Consider the following 18772-nt stretch of genomic DNA (forward strand, 5'->3'; position numbering starts at 1 on the left):
TGTGGCCCTTTGTAGGAAGAGTTTGCCCACCTCTGACTTAAAATATGCACCGAGCCTTCATGTCCCAGTATGCTGGTGGCAAGGAAGGAAGCCTGTTGGTTGCTAACCCGACTGTGGGAAGGCTGGGGTTTGAAAGTAACCTCTGATAGTATCCAGAAAGGAGGAGGCCTGACTATATACACATCCTGTATTGTTCTGTTTGGCTATCACTCAGAATAGTATGTATGTCAACATGAGGAGCAGATTAATTTGAATGCTACCTGAACAAGTTTGGTTATCTCTCCGTCGGAATAGAACACAAAAAAATTGTGGTCATGGCCTTTAATATTTATTGTACGTAACTGTTTAGAATTGTGTGTCCTTAAAGAGATAAGGCTCATTTGGGCCTTTTATTCATAGAATAATAGAATATAGTTTTCTAGGTAAGCCCTGCTCATAAAAGTGGTTCCTATAATTGTGTGTCCTTGTGCCACTTAAAATTGAGGCGGGGGGAAAGTCATGGTATTGTATATAAATAGATTTTCTTTATATGGAAGTAATAGATCCAGTGAGCATCCAGCTTTCTTACCTTGATATTATCGCAGAAATTGAACGAGGTGACCTTACTTTGAAGGCTGTCAACATCATCTTTAATTGTGTTTTTAGTGTTTCCTATCTAATACTTAGTGTTCAGTAATAAGGACTTATCATCTCAAAAATGGATTAGGAATATTTATTAAAGTCTTTAGGGAGGAGCGAAAATGAATAGCAGGGTATATGGATCGCTTAAAAGTTCATGAGGCGTATGTAGACGTCAGTTTCTGTTTACCATGCTTCTGACCGTCTAACCCAGGCAGAAACCCTTCCTCCACCCTATCCTCTGCTGTTTGGTCAAAAACACTGTTCAATGATAACAGGGAATGAGAAATGGAACAGTTATCATAAGCCTGTTGCTAACAAATGTATAGATGGTTTAAGGCTTTAAAAAGCTCCGCACTCTGTAAATGTGGAAATAACCTGGTAATTATTTTATACTTAACTTTATAACCTAGAACAAGTGGTTCATAGCAAACATTCGGTGGTGACACATCTCTATGAAAGCATCACCACAAAAGCAAAAATTCTGGGACTGTGTCATCTTTTAAAATGGGATATTGGAGAATAACATCAATAAAACCATGTATTTTCTAGTTGGGGGAATTTTTATACCAAAAATGCTGCCTGTGCAAATGTGCTTTATTATCTACTGTATTGTTCCTCTAACGACTCAGTACAAACCAATTTGCTGTGGTGAAATTTAGTAGCAGTAGCTTATAAATTAAGGAGGAATAACAATTTATAACTTCTGCCATCTCAAGGTGGTACTGTTGATGCACTAATAAACCTCAGAAAATTGGAAAATTCTAATTAGGAGCTTTGCAACATCAAGCATTGCATGGTGGGTGGGCTTCTCGGTAGGATATGAATTAGGAGTCCTCAGTACTTTAGTAACATAAATCTTTATGCATTCCAAATTTTAGAAATCTATTACCTTGCTTATTTTAGTAGGCTTTACCACTAAGTAGCTATTAAGTCTGCTTAGGGCAATTTCAGGATTTTCGGTTGGAAATTGGATTAATTTCTCTAGTGATTGAAAAAGGGAGGGGAAGGGAGAGGGGGTTCGAGGAAAGTGAGACAAGGAGAAAGCCAGCTTCCCGCTGCTCCAGGAGGTTGGACATAGAGTACACAGAAGAACTGATTCCTGGTCTATGGAACTGACAGATGTCTTATTACACTTGCTTTTTTTCTATAGTAATAAGAAGAGGCAGTTTTCCGTGACAGATGGAAGGGCCTCGATTGCATTTTGCTGCTGCGCGTTGGAGGATTTACATCCTTTTTATGTGCAAGAATATACGAAAACATCGTTTAATAATTTTATTTCTTATATCTTATGTACAATTACATGTCCTCCCTTTTTACTCTAAGCTCATGGCCAGTGTTTCTCCCGTCTCCTTGGCTGGTTCTTCATCTTGTGGACCTGGCAGCATAGGGCGCCCTTGGGCTCCGACGTCAGGTTCAGGTTTTCTCTGTGCTTGGTCACCAGCGACCTGCCCCTCTCCGCGAATCTGCTGGTCTCACAGTAGCCCCAGCCCCACCCTCTGCCCTGAACTCTGGGCTTTTTTATTTAGCTGCGCTCACTTCCCCATCGGTGTAGGCTTCTTCGTTCCTGTCTCCCCCCACCCCCAGTGCTCCGCCCCCAGGCTTTCCTGAGTTGGTAAGCGGCTTATCAGGCATCTCCTTGCTCAGGCCAAAAACCCTGGAGTTGTCCTGCCTCTCCATGTCCACACCCTACTTCCAGCCAGTCAGAGATCCTTTGGGGCTCGACCCTTGAACTACACCTTCTCTGCCCTCTCTGCCCCGCTGATCCAGACCCCCGTTGTCGTCTTCAGGTCCCGAGTCTGTATAGGCACTGTATGATGGGCTCCCGCCAGTGGCCTCTGTGCACTCTTGCCCGTTTCTGTTATTCGCAGCATAGCTAGAGTGATCTCTTTAAAATATAAATCAGACCAGGTTACTCCCCTACTCAAAACCCTAGTTTCCCATCACATAGAATAAAACTCTGAAGTCCTTACCATCATCTCCTATAAGGTCTTCTGCCTCCTCCCCAGTCTGGGTACCTGCCCACCACTCTCTCAGCCTCTGCTGCGTCAACCTTCTTTTCCTCACTGGTTGCTTTTGTCACTCGCTATTTGACCTCGCCCTGGACGCTCCTCTCCCAGAGTAGATGCCTGACAGTGTCTGGGTCTGCCTTCCTTCCCCGGGGCTGGAAGCTCACTGAGGTCAGCTGCAGTATTTCGAGAGCACCCAGAACAGTGCTCCTGGGGATAATAGGTTCTCAAGAAACAGCTCTTGCGTGAATGAATCATGTTTTCATAGTAATTACGTTCTACTTCGTAACCGCAATTACTTTGTTCTAATTGGAGGTTACTTGTTTTATTGTTCACCGCTGTTGCTTCCATAATTTTCACCAAGTTTAAAAGGCACATTTTGAGCCTACCTGACTAAGGTGTCAGTGGCAGGTGTTTGCACGGGAATATCATGACTGCCCCCTGGCTGACAGTGATCGAAAATGCAGTCGATGCAAGATGCATCCCAAGTTCAGAGAGGCTGCAAATGTGAAAAAAAATACAATAAGAATTTTTTCTTAGAATTGATGAAACAGATTATATTGGGTACTCCCTATCTTGAAATACTTGGATTTGGTTTTCATCTGATTTAATTATTCCCTAAAGTGGTCGTCTCCATCAAGGGCACAAGAGTGAGAAAAAGTGTGGCAGTCTGCTTGGGTGGTGTGGTCCGTGGTTTTTGCCCACCTGCTTCCCGCACCCCTGCTTGCAGTAGGAGGCTACGATGCTAGCATGAGCTTCCCTTTCTCTCCCTGTGGACCTCAGCATTCAGATAAGATCTCCTCTCTATCCCCCTTGTCACTTAAAAGTTTTCTCTTGGGGCGCCTGGGTGGCTCGGTCGTTAAGTGTCTGCCTTTGGCTCAGGGCGTGATCCCGGTGTTCTGGGATCGAGCCCCACATCAGGCTCCTCCGCTGGAAGCCTGCTTCTTCCTCTCCCACTCCCCCTGCTTGTGTTCCCTCTCTCACTCTGTCAAATAAATAAATAAAATCTTTTAAAAAAAAAGTTTTCTCTTGTGATATTCCTGGGTCTGTTTCTGCTTTCCCTTTTGGCTGTGGGACAGTGGGCAACAGTGGGTCCTCTCCCAGCCATGCAAGGGATAGATTCTGCTGCCCGGTTCTAGTCAAGTCGAATGGGCAGCCAGGAGATTGGAGGACTCATGTCAGACAAATGGCTGGGACCGGGGATGCAAAAGACATCAGTTCCCCTTCGTTGTCAGGGTTCCAGATGGTTACGCTTTAATATTCTGTTACTATTAATAGTTCTTTCCTCTTTTGTCTACATTTATTTGAAGTCTGTCTCCTCAGAATTCTGAATTGACTTTTCCGGAAGTTATTTGAGTCTGGTTTTTTCCCCCGTGGTAGGGAAAAGAAGTTGTCACAAAATTGCTTGGATCCTTAAGCTAAGTGGGAATGATGGCTTCATGCAGAACACCTGTTCCTTTGCTGTTTTATCTGTCAATAAAATTGTTAATTTTTTTTATGTACTGAAAGTTCTTAATACTGCAGTTAATATTAGCTCTTTGTGCTCTGACATCAGACTTCCTATAAATTAATGAAAAGTTTTGTGCTTTGGGTTCATTCTCGACCTCAAACTTGATGTCGCGTATTTCACTTTTTCGCAAGAGGAAGGCGTAGCCACAGATGAGCACTCAAGTGACTTTTACAGGATGTGAATTATTGCCTAAGTTCAGTTCCTTTGAAAAAGGTTTAAGGCCTGCTGAACCTTGATTTGCATCAGTCAGCCAGTATTTCTTAGTTAGAAATGGAAGTGGGGGAAGAATCTGTAAACGTGGGCTGATCTGTTCCATTGAACTGATGTTTAATTCCTTTTTCCCCTGTAGCTTTCACAAAATTGATCACAGTCAATGGACAAGAATATCATCTTCAACTTGTCGACACAGCTGGGCAAGTAAGTCTCTCCAGTGTCTCAGAATCTCCTCTGTCCTTCTGTCTGACGGTCCTGGCCCTGCCGCCGATGCTTCGGCACAGCAGCAATGCCGAGGAAACCCTTCGGGGTTCATGTGTGGCTGAATACTAATAGGCTGTCTACTAAGAGACACTTACGGCAGTTTTTCCAAATCATTGACTTGCTCTTCTACTTTAGAATGGTGTGAAATATACTCATAACATTGGGAAGGTTTGTATTTCTCACAGGATAGTGTATTCCTGTTTTTCTAAACTTGCGTTCTATATCAGAATCATATTACTGCTTTTTCTTCCTTTCCAATACGTACGCCACATCAAGACAAAGTAAGTCTTTTCCAGGGGAAAGGCATGAGAAAGGCGCTGGTTTATAGATGAGTCATATGATTACTAGATTAGGGAGTGTTGATTTGATTTGTAGACAGTAGGTAATTGCCAAAGATTAAGTAACCAAAAAAAAAAAAATCCAACACCATATTCACGGTTTAATGTAGTAGGGATTTGAGGAGTGGAAGACCAGGGAATTGACTAGAAGCAGTGGGTGAAAGAAACTGAGAGAACTTGAAGGGTACAAAGAAACCCCTTAACCCTGACAGCTGAACTTCCCCATTCCCATGACACCCGTCCAGCCTTTACTAGAAACCATTTTTTGGGGCTGAATCTGTTAAAACAGTTGCTGGGGTGTGAGGATGTTGGTCTCCGAGTCCTTCCTTGCTCTTACAGTCAACAAAGGATCAGACTAGCAGGAGGGTGTGTGTAGTGTAATCTGGTCCGCCATGTTAGATGGAGACTTTTCTTCTGGAACCCAGGGAGATGGAGATAGACCGAGAATGGTTTGGCCTGTCTTGTGGGTTTGGAATGAACTCCCTCTGCTTTATGTTTTGAAGTGAACATAGGAGCAGAGTGTAGCCTCCTAATGGAGCAAGAAAATAGCTATATTGAGTGGTTTGGGCACCTGTATTGAGTGGTTTGAGCACTGAAGAAACCCTGGAGTTTCAATTCTGGAAGCTTCAAAGTAAATAAATGGGATGTGTATATCACAGATCCACCACACTCCCCCGTTCACCCTACACACGCCCCCTGGTGGTGGGTATAATGGGCTTCTGTCATCAGGCCTCATGACCCCTGCCTTAGGGCAGAGCCCTCCGAGGCTTTTACTCTGCGGGGTACCTGTCCAGTGATAGAAAGGGGGTTTGGAGCTTAAAGGAACAAGGGGGAGCAGTAGAAGTCTCCATAGGGGAGTGAGGATGTGGAGGACGCAGCTTATTTTAGAAGTTACCATAGAAGATCCTCTGGGATAAGACATTATATTGGATTCTGAGAGTTTGTATCTTTTATGGTTAAAGTGACTGTAATTTATTGCCTAAAACAGGACACTTTTAAGAGTGAAGGGAGCCCTGGTAATAATTATGCTGGGACAGAGGGTGCTAACTGATAGTGTCATGGGCAAAGAAGCACAGCCACGTCATTCATAGAGGGCCTCTGACATTATCCGGATCTTGGTTTGCTTTTTGTATCTTCATTTTGAATTTTCATTAAGCTTCTGGAAAGTGGGAATGAGGATGTAAATTGGCAAATCACTTTCATGTCACGTTACTGGAGAAATACATTTTGTAGTAGGCCAGAAGAAGAACCAGTATTTCAGGGTTGTTGGAATGTGGGCTCTGCAGTCACGCTGCCGGCACTTGAATCCTGGCTTTTTTTTTTTTTTTACCAACCGGGTGACCTTGAGAAAGTTATGAACCTTTCTGTGCCTCAGATTCTTCATCTGCAAACTGGCGACGTAGTGCCTGCCTTTACGGGACTGTTGCATGGTTTAGAGTGGATGTGCGAGCTTCATGAGGATTTGGTCCATATTTCTAGATCTTTGATGCTCCTAAGACCAGAGCAGTGCCTAGCATGGCAGCTTGATGTGATGTTAACAAGACACTGGATGGAATAGTGCGGGTGTTGCTTATACTTGGAGTAGAGCTGTCCTTGAAAACATTTTTCTGGAGAGAAAATTCCTTTATGTTGACTCCTTATCAAAATAGAGATGTGTTCCTCTAGGGTTCTGTTTTGCTCTAAAGCATAAATGTACAGTGGAGCATCATGTGCCTTTAACTGTTTTAATGATAGAGTAATAAAGGATGCCCCGCCCCAAAGAAGCCGAGATCTCGGGGAGTGAGTGTATGGTGTGAGGGATGGCAAGGGCAAGGTCAGCGACTGGCTCTGCTTTTCTTGCTCCTGTGAGTTCTCTTACTGCCAGATAAGAATAGTTAGAGAATTTTTGCACAGAATATTTCCAAATTTAGCTGCCTTGAATAATTTGTTCTCATTGCAGCTAGTAGTTTTCTTCAAGGCTACATTCAATTAGGAGACTATGGAATAGAAGGTTACGTTCATATTTGTGATCCGTGATTATGTGACACAGCATTTCCTCGTGCTGTGGTCCTGGAGAACCACGTACACCTCATTCAGTAGCAACTGGACGAGGTGTCACATTTACAGCTGCTCCAAGAGCTGTTTTTAAAATTGGGTTCTGCTGGGCTGGGGCCGAGACAGCCAGCGGCAGGGGGAGATGATGTGGAGAGGACAGATCCTGTCACCGCCACCTAGAGCGCATTTGTTCACTGGTATACGCGTTTTTGGAGTAAACCTGTAGCAACATATAATGGCACGTCCTATTTACTTAGTAGTTGATGTCGTATCTGGTTTCATTGCCCAGCAAGGGATGACGATGAACATAGTTACATACAAGTCGATTATTTTTAGTTTGCATGAAAGATTTTGTTTGGGCCTAATTTAAGTAGACTCGGTGACAAGTGAGTCAGTGGCAGTCGTGTTCATAATGTCAAATCCCCTTTTTAAAAAAACAAGTATTAAGTTCAGTTTTTTAAAAATAGTACTAAATGCACATATTACAGAAATAAAAGAGCACAAAATGATAAATAGTAAAGCTTCCATCTTTCCCACTCCGGCGGCATCAGCTCCACCCCTCCAAGAGCAGCCCCATCACCAGTTTCTAGTATATGTTTCCGAGATATTCTCTGCGTGAACATACAAATAGAGTTGGGGTTTTCTTTTTTTTTTTTTTCTTTTTCAAGCAAGAAGTAACGTATCTCTGTGTCTCCATCTTGGAGGTGATCCCATAGCCATTCTTACGGCCCCAGTTGTCCTCCCCAGTTGTCCTCCCCATGTACTTCAAGCAAGAAGTAACGTATCTCTGTGTCTCCATCTTGGAGGTGATCCCATAGCCATTCGTACGGCCCCAGTTGTCCTCCCCAGTTGTCCTCCCCATGGCTGCACAATACGTTGTCGTTCGGATATAGCGTGCTTTGACAATTAATCGACACGTAGGTCGTTTCCAGTCGTGCTGCCACCAGCAGTGACACCAGCGGTCAGCGTCTTGTGTCCTTTTCAGCCGCGTGTGTGGGTGGTCAAGAGCACGTTCTGGCGGCAGGATTGCCGCATCCTCGGCCGGCGGTCACCTTCTCACCGGCAAGGAGCAGGGGCCTGTTGGCCTGCGTGCTCATTGGCACGGTGTTTAGCAGATCTCTTGTTATCTGCCAGTCCGCTAGGTGAAGAAGAGTATCCCAGTTAATAAGGATTTTTCTTCTCATGAAGGAGTTTGAGCATATTTTCCTGTTTGAGGGCATTTGTATTTCCTTCTCTGGGAGTTATCCTGTCCGTGTACTTTGTCCTTTTTCTCTTGGGTGAACCATCTCTGCTTAGTGGTTTGAGAGACCCCTTAATAATGTACAGAAAATCAGCATTTTATGTGATGTGAGCCACAAGGTTTTGGTTTGTTTTCTCTCTGTGGTTTTTGTTTGAAAGGTTTTAAGTCATGAAGAACTTTCTCATTTTCATATAGTTGAATTTGTTAATCTCTTTTCAACTCATATTATTCCTTTTTTTTTTTTTTTTTTTTTTTTTTTTTTGAGAGAGAAAGAGAAAGAAAGCACTAGTGGGGAGAGGGAGAGGGAGAAACAGACTCCCTACTGAGCAGGGAGCCCAACATGGGGCTCTATCCCAGGACCCTGGGATCATGACCTGAGCCGAAGGCAGAACCGACTGAGCCACCCAGGCGTCCCATCAACTGATACTATTCTTAAAAAATTCTTCCATCTACTATGCATATGGTTTCCATTTTTAATCTTTAAATCCTCTACAATATATTTTTGCTCAAGTGTGAGTTAGAGATCCAGTTTAGCCATTCATTTATCCCCCAGATGCTTCTGCTTTTGTTCCCTGTACAGCTTTCTTGAGGGTTACTTTTTTACCCTTACTGAGCAGAACTGCCAAGATTAGCATTTACCTAATTCCCGTCTGTCTGGGTCTTCATAGATTTTTCAGTCCACTTCATTTATGAAATAGTAGGTATTTATTTTAATTAAATAAGTATTTTTGTAGTTTCACCCAGCTCCTTCTACAATTGCTGTTTCTCAGAAAAAATACACTTTTTATCAGGATTCTGTTACATTTAGAAATGTTAATTCAGGATCGATCAGTGGGTACCTTGATGACCTACACGTTCTTGCCAAGGACCATGGCACGCTGGCCCATTTACTTACATCTTTGATGTCTTGGGGGTATTTTACGATTTTCTTCAGATGGATCGTACACTTTTCTTAAGTTTATTCCTAGAATTTTGTCCTTTTTGGTTGCTGTTACAGCTGAGGTGCTTCCCCCCAGGATACTTTCTAACTGGTGGTGGTTTGCACCACGCCTCTGAAATATGATGACTCATTTCTTTTATTCCCACGTCTTCTCTCCAGGGAGAAGGTGATTTGAACTCTGGATCTACTGTAGCTCAGCTAGTGACTAAAATCATTTGGAATTTGTTTTTAATCTGGGTGGAAAGACCTGTCATTCCATTAACAAAAATGCATTCTCAAAATTTAACACTAAAATGAACTCAATTTAATGAAACTAATATGAAACTGATAATGAAAACAAAGGTTTTATTTTGCATATGCGGTAAGCCCTGAGTTGTAGAAATGCTCTTTTGATGAATGATTACTACTGATGATACCAAAAGAGCTGACAGTAAAACTTAATTTTCCTTTGATTTTTATTTTTTAAAGATACCTTATTATTATGGTAAATAGTAATAATTTGGGGCAGTAATTCAGGGCCATCATGAACATTGGTTGTAACCACACTGTGGAATTGCAGAGTTAACAGAGACGGTTGATATAATGATGGTTTGGCCTGATTTTCTATAATAGTGCCTGAGATACGTGGCATGTTGATAATTACATTTCAACAGAGAATGAAACGTGTACTAAGGCAAACCGCACTGACAGTAGACCTTTAGTATGCTTTAATAATACTAAAGCCGAGTTTTGAGTTCCCTAAAGCTGCTTTATGAAACTGGGTACTGATACATTGTTTCGTAATGTGTACCTTTGTTTTTGATTTGTAGACTTGCTCAATAAACAACTCATTTGATCCTCAGAAGTCTGGGTACACAAGATCCGGCGTTTTGATTTTCTCCTCTCTCCTTGCCCTCTCAAGTGCTGGGGACAGCCCACTAATGACCAATAAACTGGCACTGGGGCCATTGTGACTCATACGCAGAGAATAGGTTTAGTGGAGACGTAACAGTTTTACATAGGAAAATACAAATTTATGGAACAAACCAGAAGCACTCGTGAATTTCCCGTGAGATCTAAGGTTTTGGACTTTTTCTCCGTAAAAGAACTGTTAGTGCTTTTTTGCCTCCTGTAGGATCACAGGACCTGTTGTTGTCATTTCTTCCATCCTCTTTCCCCAGGAATTGCAGAAGTTATTAGCCTTCTCCCCAAAAGTCTTAAAATAGCCAGACTCGTTTTTCGAATGTTGGCGTAAAGCAAGTATCAGCCCCAGACCTGTCTTAAATAAGTCCTGAGTGTTTGGGCTCTGTTTCTAGAAGAATATTTTAATCTACTTTTTGTTTCCTTTGATTTCTTTGACCAGGTCATGTGTGGAAAATCTTTGGGTACAGATTGCTTGTTGTGCTACATGAAGACTTCTACTCAAATGGAATTATTTTTTCTCCCACAGGATGAATACTCCATCTTTCCTCAGACATACTCCATAGATATTAATGGTTATATTCTTGTGTATTCTGTTACATCAATCAAAAGGTAGGACTCACTCCTGCTGCTTGCTTGAGTTTGTTTGCTCTGCGTAGATAGCATTCGTCAGCATAGATCATGATGGAATTGGTTATAGTAACATCAGACTTACCAGGCTAAATGTTTTTCAGTGATTGTCTTGTGGAGCAAACAGGTTGTTAAGGGAGAAAAATATCCCAGTAGATGTTTTCTTACACGGATAGAATAAAAGCTCTGTATTTCCTCGCTCCAGCTGCCTAGAGAAATAGTGATTGCACATGATCTGAGCTCTTCTCCTACTGGAAATGGGAACTCCATAAATTGATTTACTTTTTGTGTGTTTTCACCATATTAGTGGGGAACACGGGCTGACTGCTAGGGCCCTCTAGCTAAAGAACACCCTGCAAATGTCTATTCAGAGATTAAAATTTGTGTTTATGTGATTTGTCAGCCAAGTTTTAGACTTTCCCATTTAAATATCTCACCTATTTCATTTTGAATATTCTCAGTAAGAGTTGGTTGGTGTCAGATACATGTAGGAAAGAATTAAGGAATTCCTTGCGTTCAGGTTATTTTATATTAAAATGATGAGTCGATGACATTATATATTTTTCCCACGATAAACATTATATAAGAAACGTTTAAAAATACCAGCACTTAAGATGGATGTCTGATTTCATGCTTCTGTTTTACAGTTTTGAAGTGATTAAAGTTATTCATGGAAAATTGTTGGATATGGTGGGGAAAGTGCAGTAAGTAGTAACAGTTTCTCTCTTTTGTGAAATACACTCATTATAGTTCTGTCTTCTGAACAGTAAGATCTGGCATTGACTAGTTTCCTTTGGCTTTTTTGTCTCACGTGACTAGAATACCTATTATGTTGGTTGGGAATAAGAAAGACCTCCACATGGAAAGGTATGTAACTTCTGAATAATTACTGATTTATTAACATCGAGTCCGAGGTGATGTACGCGCTGAAATACCTTTTGTAATTCCTGTTCCCGTGCTGATACTGTTCTGAGGCGTAGCCTGCCTGTGTTCCGAAATACGGCAGCGAGTGTACCCAAGCAGGAGCAAGACCAATATAAAATCTCACCCTGACCAGTGTTTTCTCTAAAAAAGAGGGAGCAAACATGGTAGGAAATTAGCTTTGGGTTCTCCCACCGTTTGTGCCAAGTGGACTCTGAAGAGACCACGGAAGCACTCGTTCGTTCAGCACCCAGTTTCTGAGTTACCGCAGTCAGGGTTCAATCAGCGAACCAGGGGCAAGGCCCCCACTGCTGCGGAGCCGGTCTGGAGACGAGGCTCGCCAGCTGGGTACGTGCGGCCTTGCGCACAGCAGAGTTGAGCTGGGGGCCCCTTCACAGCTACCCCATCCTCGGGCGCTCACAACCCAGTTCGCTGTGAAACAGTCCGCTTCCCGGGTACTGGAGTACTGGAAAACACAGTCGTGTTCTCTGAACCGCGAGGGCTTGCTGGAGCATGGGTACTCCCGTAAGGCCACGTCTGTCCCGTTCCCCAACTCAGGCATCCTTAAAACCCTCCCCCGTGGCACACACTGGATGGTAAGACCGAGCAGAGAGCGTTCTTCTGCGTGACAAGGACAACAGTTGATAAAAGTGGAGCCTGGTTCACTAATAATTCTAGGTGTTTTCTAAATAAAGAGCACAGTATGTTAATTAGAATTTTCTTTTTCCCATAGGGTGATCAGTTATGAAGAAGGGAAAGCGTTAGCAGAGTCTTGGAACGCAGCTTTTTTGGAATCTTCTGCTAAAGAAAATCAGGTACCTATTTTGTAGAACTCCTTTCGTGCTGCAGCCGTCAGTCCCAGGCCTGTGTCCCCTTAGTCAGCAGTGCCCTGCCCACCCTGCCACTCCTGTTGCACCTGTGTCCTTCCTTCGCCCACTTTCGCGTCGGCCTTTGGGTTTCTCTCAGGATTCTGCTTACGAGGGGACCTAGGATATCTGTAGGATAAACAGAAGTTAAGAGTAAAGGAAAGACTACTTTGTGAACGTACATTATTATTTTTGTTTTATATTAAACGCTGGTACAGAAATAAGTCCAGACATAGAAAAGAAACGAGAATGATCTTAAATCACGTTGGCAGTGATTTTGTGCCCACACCAATCCCCTTTCTCTGTAGGACGAAACAGAGGGCAATGGATGTATTGTTTCTCACGTGGAAACTATCAAGAACCATTTTACAGGCCTCTGTTCCCCGCTCAGCCCGGCAGATGTTCCGTTGAAGGCACATCCTAGGAAAGCTGTCGGTTTTATCTGTGGAGGCTTCACGCAGCCTCTCTTTCCTTCTCCTCCCAAGGCCTTTCTGTAGCCCCGCAGCACCCAGCGCCTCCTGCCTCCATGTTCCCTCCAGTGTTTGTCCGTGGCCGCTAACTTCCGAAAGCTGCCGTCAGATGGTGTCACCCTGTGCTAGAAGAACTGTCAGTGGGTTGCCCGTTGTCTAGAGAACAGACTCGGAGCCCTTAGGGATACGGAGGGCAGGGCGGGGTCGGTGCTCTTCCAGTTCCTCTTGCTGTGTCCCTGTCCTTCTCAGTCCTCCTCAGGCATGACAGAGCGCAGCCACCACCTTCCCCACGGGGGGCACTCACCGAATGCGCCCTCGTGCTCTGCTCGGACCTCAGCTGTCCTTTCTCGAATTCACCACTTACATCCATACAGTGCTTTACAGCCTTTTAAAGTCTTTTCAGCTTGTTCTCTTGTTTGATCCTCAAAGAAGAGTAGTTGGTGTTCGCGTCTGTGAGGAAACTATTCAGTAAGGGTGACTGGCGCATCCTGGGTAAGGATGGCTGGCACGCTGTGGGCCACCTCTGCCACTTTTCCCCTAGCCCTCAAGGTTCTTTTCTTTTATCCCCCTTCATTCATTCCAAAATCCAAGACGTGTCCTTTACCTTTGTATTCTCCATAATGTCCAGCACGGTGGGCTCTGTCAGCACACCTGTCTGGTAGATACTTAGATCCCTTGACAGTCAGATCCCTTTGTTCCTGGGTTCAGCTAATGAGGGAGATTAAATCTGTGTGATTGGTTCCCATGTGCCAGGTAACAAGGGATTCGTGTGACTCTGCTTACCTCCTGAGTGCAGACAGAATTCAGATGCCAGGAGTTGAGATAGTAAGAGATACCTTCATTTCCTAATGGAATTAAATCAAACATTATTGGGTGTCTAATCTGTCCTTAGGATCATTTAGTTGCACTATCTCATTTTGGAAGTGAGTGTGAGAGGTCAATGAGTTTTGTAAGATCACTCTATTTAAATGGCGTAAGAACTAAGACTAAAGTTTAAATCTAACCCTAATTTGGTCCTCTCTCCTCTACACCATGCTTCCGGCGGATGGGAAGAGAAGGCCTTGTGCATGACCGAAGCATAATAGAGTAAAGCGTTCTTGGGGAGGGATACAGGCTGTCTGGATTACAGAGTCTGTGTGTTAACCTTGATTGGAATCTGGTTCTAAAAACCGTGTAAAAAACATTTTTGGTCCATTGGAAAGATTTTATTATGTTCTGTGTATATTAGGGAAATAATGTTAATTTCCTTAGATGCAGTGATGGTATAAGAATTATGAAGAGAATATCCATATTCTTAGGAAATGCTGCAAACCAAAGTATTTAGGGGCCAGGTTACATAATGTCTGCAACTTACTTTCAGATGGGGTGGATGGACCGAGAGAGGGCGAGCAAATACAGCAAAGACGTTAACATTTGTTGACTCGAGGTAGTGGGGCCAGGTGATGATTGTACAGTTCTCTCCATTTTTCTGTATGTTTGAAATTTTGCATCATAAAGATTTGAAAATGGCTAGAAGATAAGAACTTCCGCTTAGAAAGCGGCTCCGTAAGTCTGGGACGTGCTGTACAGCGTGGTGACGACAGTTAACAATACCGTGTTGTTTTTGTTTGTATTAGAAGGTTGTTGAGAGAGTAGATGGTAAAAGTTCTCACCACAAGAAAAAAGAATTGTGCAGTGGATGTGAACAATCTGGATTTGCTGTGGGGCTCACTTCCCAGTGTGTACAAATCATTCTGGAGTACGCTGCAAACTCACAGTGTTATGTGTCACTTACACCTCATTTAAAACATGTTTTTCAAGGCGGAGGAGTGCTGTTGAATGGCCCCAGCTGTCTTGGTTCTGTGTGCTACCTTCACTCTTTCTCTCTGGTGAAGGTCTGGGGGTCCTGACGCAGTCATTCCATCCGACACGGTCCTTACCTAGGTGGCGGCCACAGGGTTGTGTCACTGTTCGGGTGACCCCTGCGCAGTGCGCACCACTGTTGCGTGTGTGTCTGGCAGCTACGGGCGTTCCCACTGGCAGCCCCGGATGCGTCGGTAGCTTGTGGGCCCTCCCCCAGTGCGATTAGGGGGCATTGCCCGGGAGGGCCCACCGCTCGGGTTGGTGGAACTTTCTGACGACGACCTGTGGTGGTTTGTTGGAGCTGCGTACGCTAGTGCGAGGTTTCGGGGTGCAGGCCTCTGCTGTCTGGTTTACGCCGTACTTCACCGCAGCTTCCGGTTGTGATGTGGCTCTCGGTCGATTTGTTCTCTGTCTTGGTGCTTCCTTTAGAAGGTCGCTTGGTGCTTTCCAAGGCACAGGTAAAACACGAGTCAGGCTGAGGGCTCAGAGCCAAAGAGAAAGGACTCCACCTTCTGTGATTCTTCTCGGTTTTGATATATTTAGCAAATTGATCTGATATCAGCTAAACATGCCGAGGAAGGCAAGGGTCCTGTATGGCCGCCTCACACGGCTCAAGCCAGAGAAGCTCAAGGACGAGGGGACGCACTCGTCGTCGTCTGTTCTGCTCTCGCGCTGCCCTCAGTGCAGCAGGTTCCTCGTTAGACAGGAAATGAATCCTTTAATTGTACCCAAATCAGGTAAATACAGCAGTGACACGGAGTTCTTGGGACACCAGCGGCCTGGGCAGCCCTCTCAGACGTGTGTCTAGAGATGTCCCTGCTCTCTGTCACGCTCTCGTACTCCTGCCCACGTGGTCTTGGGATGTGCTGAAGGGAATCAGGAGACCCCAAGCCTGGCGAGTCTCTCCCCGCCCACAGGGGAGAAACCAAGTAATTCTGCTGCCTTACGTCAGAGGCGTAAGTGATTCTAACCCACGCACATGCCAGCGTGCTTGCCGCTGTTCGTGCCGGGGAGGGAGAGAACTTGTGTAGTAAAGACTCGCGTGCACACACACCACACACCAGTAGGCGTGTGGTCAGGGACCAGTCTGTGTGAACTGCTCAGATGTTTCATTGGCAATTTTTCAAGTACAGCTTGTTTGTCATTTGTATTATTCGGTGGACTTTGTTGACTGAGTGCTCGGTAGTAAAAATGGTCGAGGTCGTGAGAATCCTACACTCGGGCTATTACCGAACTGTGGGATGTGCTTGCAGCTCGGGCTTGTTTCTTGTGGAGGCCTGCAGCTATATTCTAGCAACGAGATGAAAGAGAATACTTGGGCCGAGTCACATCACACAGAGAATCAAGGAGAATTCTGAGATTTATCTAGAAAGCCAAATTCCAGGCACACTGTGTTTTCTTGGTGAGAGTTTGGCACGTGTTTTTCCGAACATTTTTCTGTGCATTTTTGTACAGTGAGACAAACAACTTGTTTGTCTAATCATGGGAAAGGAGGAAACCTTGCTGAAGCCAGTGACCTTGATTAGACAAGTGGGGTGGGATCTGGGGCCGGCTTTAGCTGAATTAGGGGTGCCTCGTCCATGGCAGGAGGGAAGGAGCCAGAGCCGATGAGCCCAGACTCAAGGGGTGGTCAGTTTGGTGGACAACGGAGTATGTAGAATTCTCTTATGAATGCTGCGAGTTTCCCAGCGAGCTGGAAAACACACTTACCAGCTGAGTGTGAGAATGGGGGAGAGGTTTGAGAAATCCCAGGTGAAAGGCAAGGCATGAAAGCTTCATCTGGGGAGTGGCTAGACCAGGGAAATGCAGTTGGGTGGAGCCAGGGGTCCCCTTTGGAGTCCAGGTCCCAGAGGAAAAGTGAGCCGAGCCACTCTGGCTGTGTGGCTGCAGGTGCCGAGCCGGTGGACGGCTGGCAGTGACAGTGGGGGTGGGCTGTGGAGTCAGTGCTGGCCAGGGAGGACAGTGAGGACGAGAAGTGGTTAAGGGACAGAGAAGGGTCCTCAGACAAAGGAAGCTGTTGCCTGTGGGGCTGAGGATTGCAGAGTTCGGGGTATTGAGGGAGGGAGGGAATGAGGGAGAGAAGGAAGGTGGGTATGCTGGGTAGTTGACATTGGGTGATGGAGGGGTAGCTGTTGGTATTGACAGGATCTACGTGCTGCCCCTCGAGGCTGTTGAGAACAGGGGCAGTTTTGGTTATCATGAGGGACAGGTGTTCAGCCTAAGAGGGGATTCCCCACCCCAAAATACCAGTGACTCCTCATGAAGGGCTCATGGGGCTGCCCATGGGGCTAGAGGCTGCGGTCGAGGAAGACCGGTCACTGGAGGAGAGGAAGTCATGGGGCTGAGAGCGGCGTTGGAGACAGCGACGCTGCTCCAGAAGGAAGAGGGGAGACGACTCGGGGTTCGTATGTGGCTCGAAGGTGTCTTATATCACGGCCCAGCTGTGTAAGAGTTGAAGCTGAGAGTTTCAAGGAAGTAGGAGGCACGGGTCGGAGGGGTCAGCGAGGAGCAGGAAGAGCCCCGGCCCTGCTGTCAGTCCCGTGGTTCAGGGCTGTGAAGAGAGAACCCCACCCCTCCCACCCCCTCGGGGAAAGGGCTACAGGGAAACGGCGTTCTGGTGGGAATGAGAGCCAGCAGGTGAGGGGGTGCTCGCGCTGGACCCTGAAGCTCCAGAGGCACCGTAGCAGGGGGAGGACTCCTTGGGTGCCTGCGGTGACTGGTGAAAACGGGTCAGAAGCATGATGTGAGGTTAGTTCTCGAGTCAGGTGGTGGTGGTTGGGGGGGAGGAGGTGAGGCAGGGAGGGAGTCCGGGGCTCCTGCAGGTTGGGGGCGTCTGCACCTGCACTTCCACCTGCAGGGGGGATGGTGGGTGGTGGGCCTGTTTGAGTCCTGCCAGCAGTAGAAGTATTCGTCAGGGTTCCACTTTAAAACTAATGCGGTCTAGTTTTCTCTCTGATTTTCAGACGGCTGTTGATGTTTTTAGAAGGATAATTTTGGAGGCAGAAAAAATTGATGGGGCCGCTTCACAAGGAAAGTCTTCCTGCTCGGTGATGTAATCCTGCCCAGAACCGGAGGACGCTGGGAGTCAGTCCTGCCCGAAGAAGCAGACTGCCCATTATCCTTCCAGATAAACTCAGCTGCTTTTTCCTTCTGTTAACCTGAAAGATTTCATCTGGGTCAGAGCTTTTTCCTGCCCCACCCCCCTTTCAGATTATGTTAAACTCTGACTCTGTCCAAATGAGTTCACTTCCATTTTCAAATTTTAAGCAATCATATTTTCAATTTATATATTGTATTTCTTAATAATATTATGACCAAGAATTTTATCGGCATTAATTTTTCAGTGTAGTTTGTTGTTTAAAATAATGTAATCATCAAAATGATACATATTGTTACACTACTATTAACTAGGCTTCGATATATCAGTGTTTATTTCATTGTGTTAAATGTATACTTGTAAATAAAATAGCTGCAAACCTTAACCCCTCGAGCTGCCTAAGTGTGGCTTTTAAAGAAGAAAACGTGGTCCTCCAGAGGAAATCTTGCCCTGCCTTGCGGACGGCTCCTGCTGGGGGGGAGGATGTGGCCGCGGGTGGAGGTGAGTGGAGCCCACAGGGCCAGCCTGCTGACCTCAGGGGCTTGGGGGCCCTGGCGCCTGGCGGGCCCACCAGACAGCAGGGCCGTGGACAGTTAGGAAGAGCGCCAGAACTGGGCTGGCTCTCATTTGACCCCAGCTGAGTGGCCTTGAGGGGTCTGTGAAAGGAGTTAGTGGCCAGTAGTGACTGTCCTCCCCTCTACCCTCAGAGCCCCCACCTTGAGTGGGCAGCTTCGTGCTGTGGGAGCACCGAGCAGAGCCCTCTCCTTACCCTGCTGCTTGCCTGTAGGCCACTTGAAGACAAGGGGAAGTTAAGAGTCACTTCCTGTTTCTCCTTGGGCCTTGCTTGATGTCCACCGCAGACAGGATCTGATTCAGATCC

At 45.5% G+C, this 18772-nt stretch overlaps 1 protein-coding gene across 3 annotated transcripts in view; it reads left to right on the forward strand.

Annotated features, from left to right (window-relative positions):
• RHEB (Ras homolog, mTORC1 binding) overlaps positions 1–18277 on the forward strand; it is a 41354-nt gene extending 23077 nt beyond the window's left edge. For 2 of the 3 annotated variants that reach the window (XM_040643781.1, XM_040643782.1), the window contains exons 3-8: positions 4487–4554; positions 10509–10678; positions 11344–11400; positions 11516–11563; positions 12351–12432; positions 17759–18277. In XM_040643781.1, the coding sequence (XP_040499715.1) occupies positions 4487–4554; positions 10509–10678; positions 11344–11400; positions 11516–11563; positions 12351–12432; positions 17759–17851 (518 nt within the window). In that variant the 3' untranslated portion in view covers positions 17852–18277. The remainder of the gene's footprint in view (positions 1–4486; positions 4555–10508; positions 10679–11343; positions 11401–11515; positions 11564–12350; positions 12433–17758) is intronic. The other variant, XM_040643783.1, reaches the window with a different exon arrangement.
• The last annotated feature ends 495 nt before the right edge of the window (positions 18278–18772 follow it).

The sequence above is a fragment of the Ursus maritimus genome, unplaced genomic scaffold (genome assembly GCF_017311325.1).
Source record: "Ursus maritimus isolate PB19 unplaced genomic scaffold, ASM1731132v1 scaffold_3, whole genome shotgun sequence".
Taxonomy (NCBI): Eukaryota; Metazoa; Chordata; class Mammalia; order Carnivora; family Ursidae; genus Ursus; species Ursus maritimus.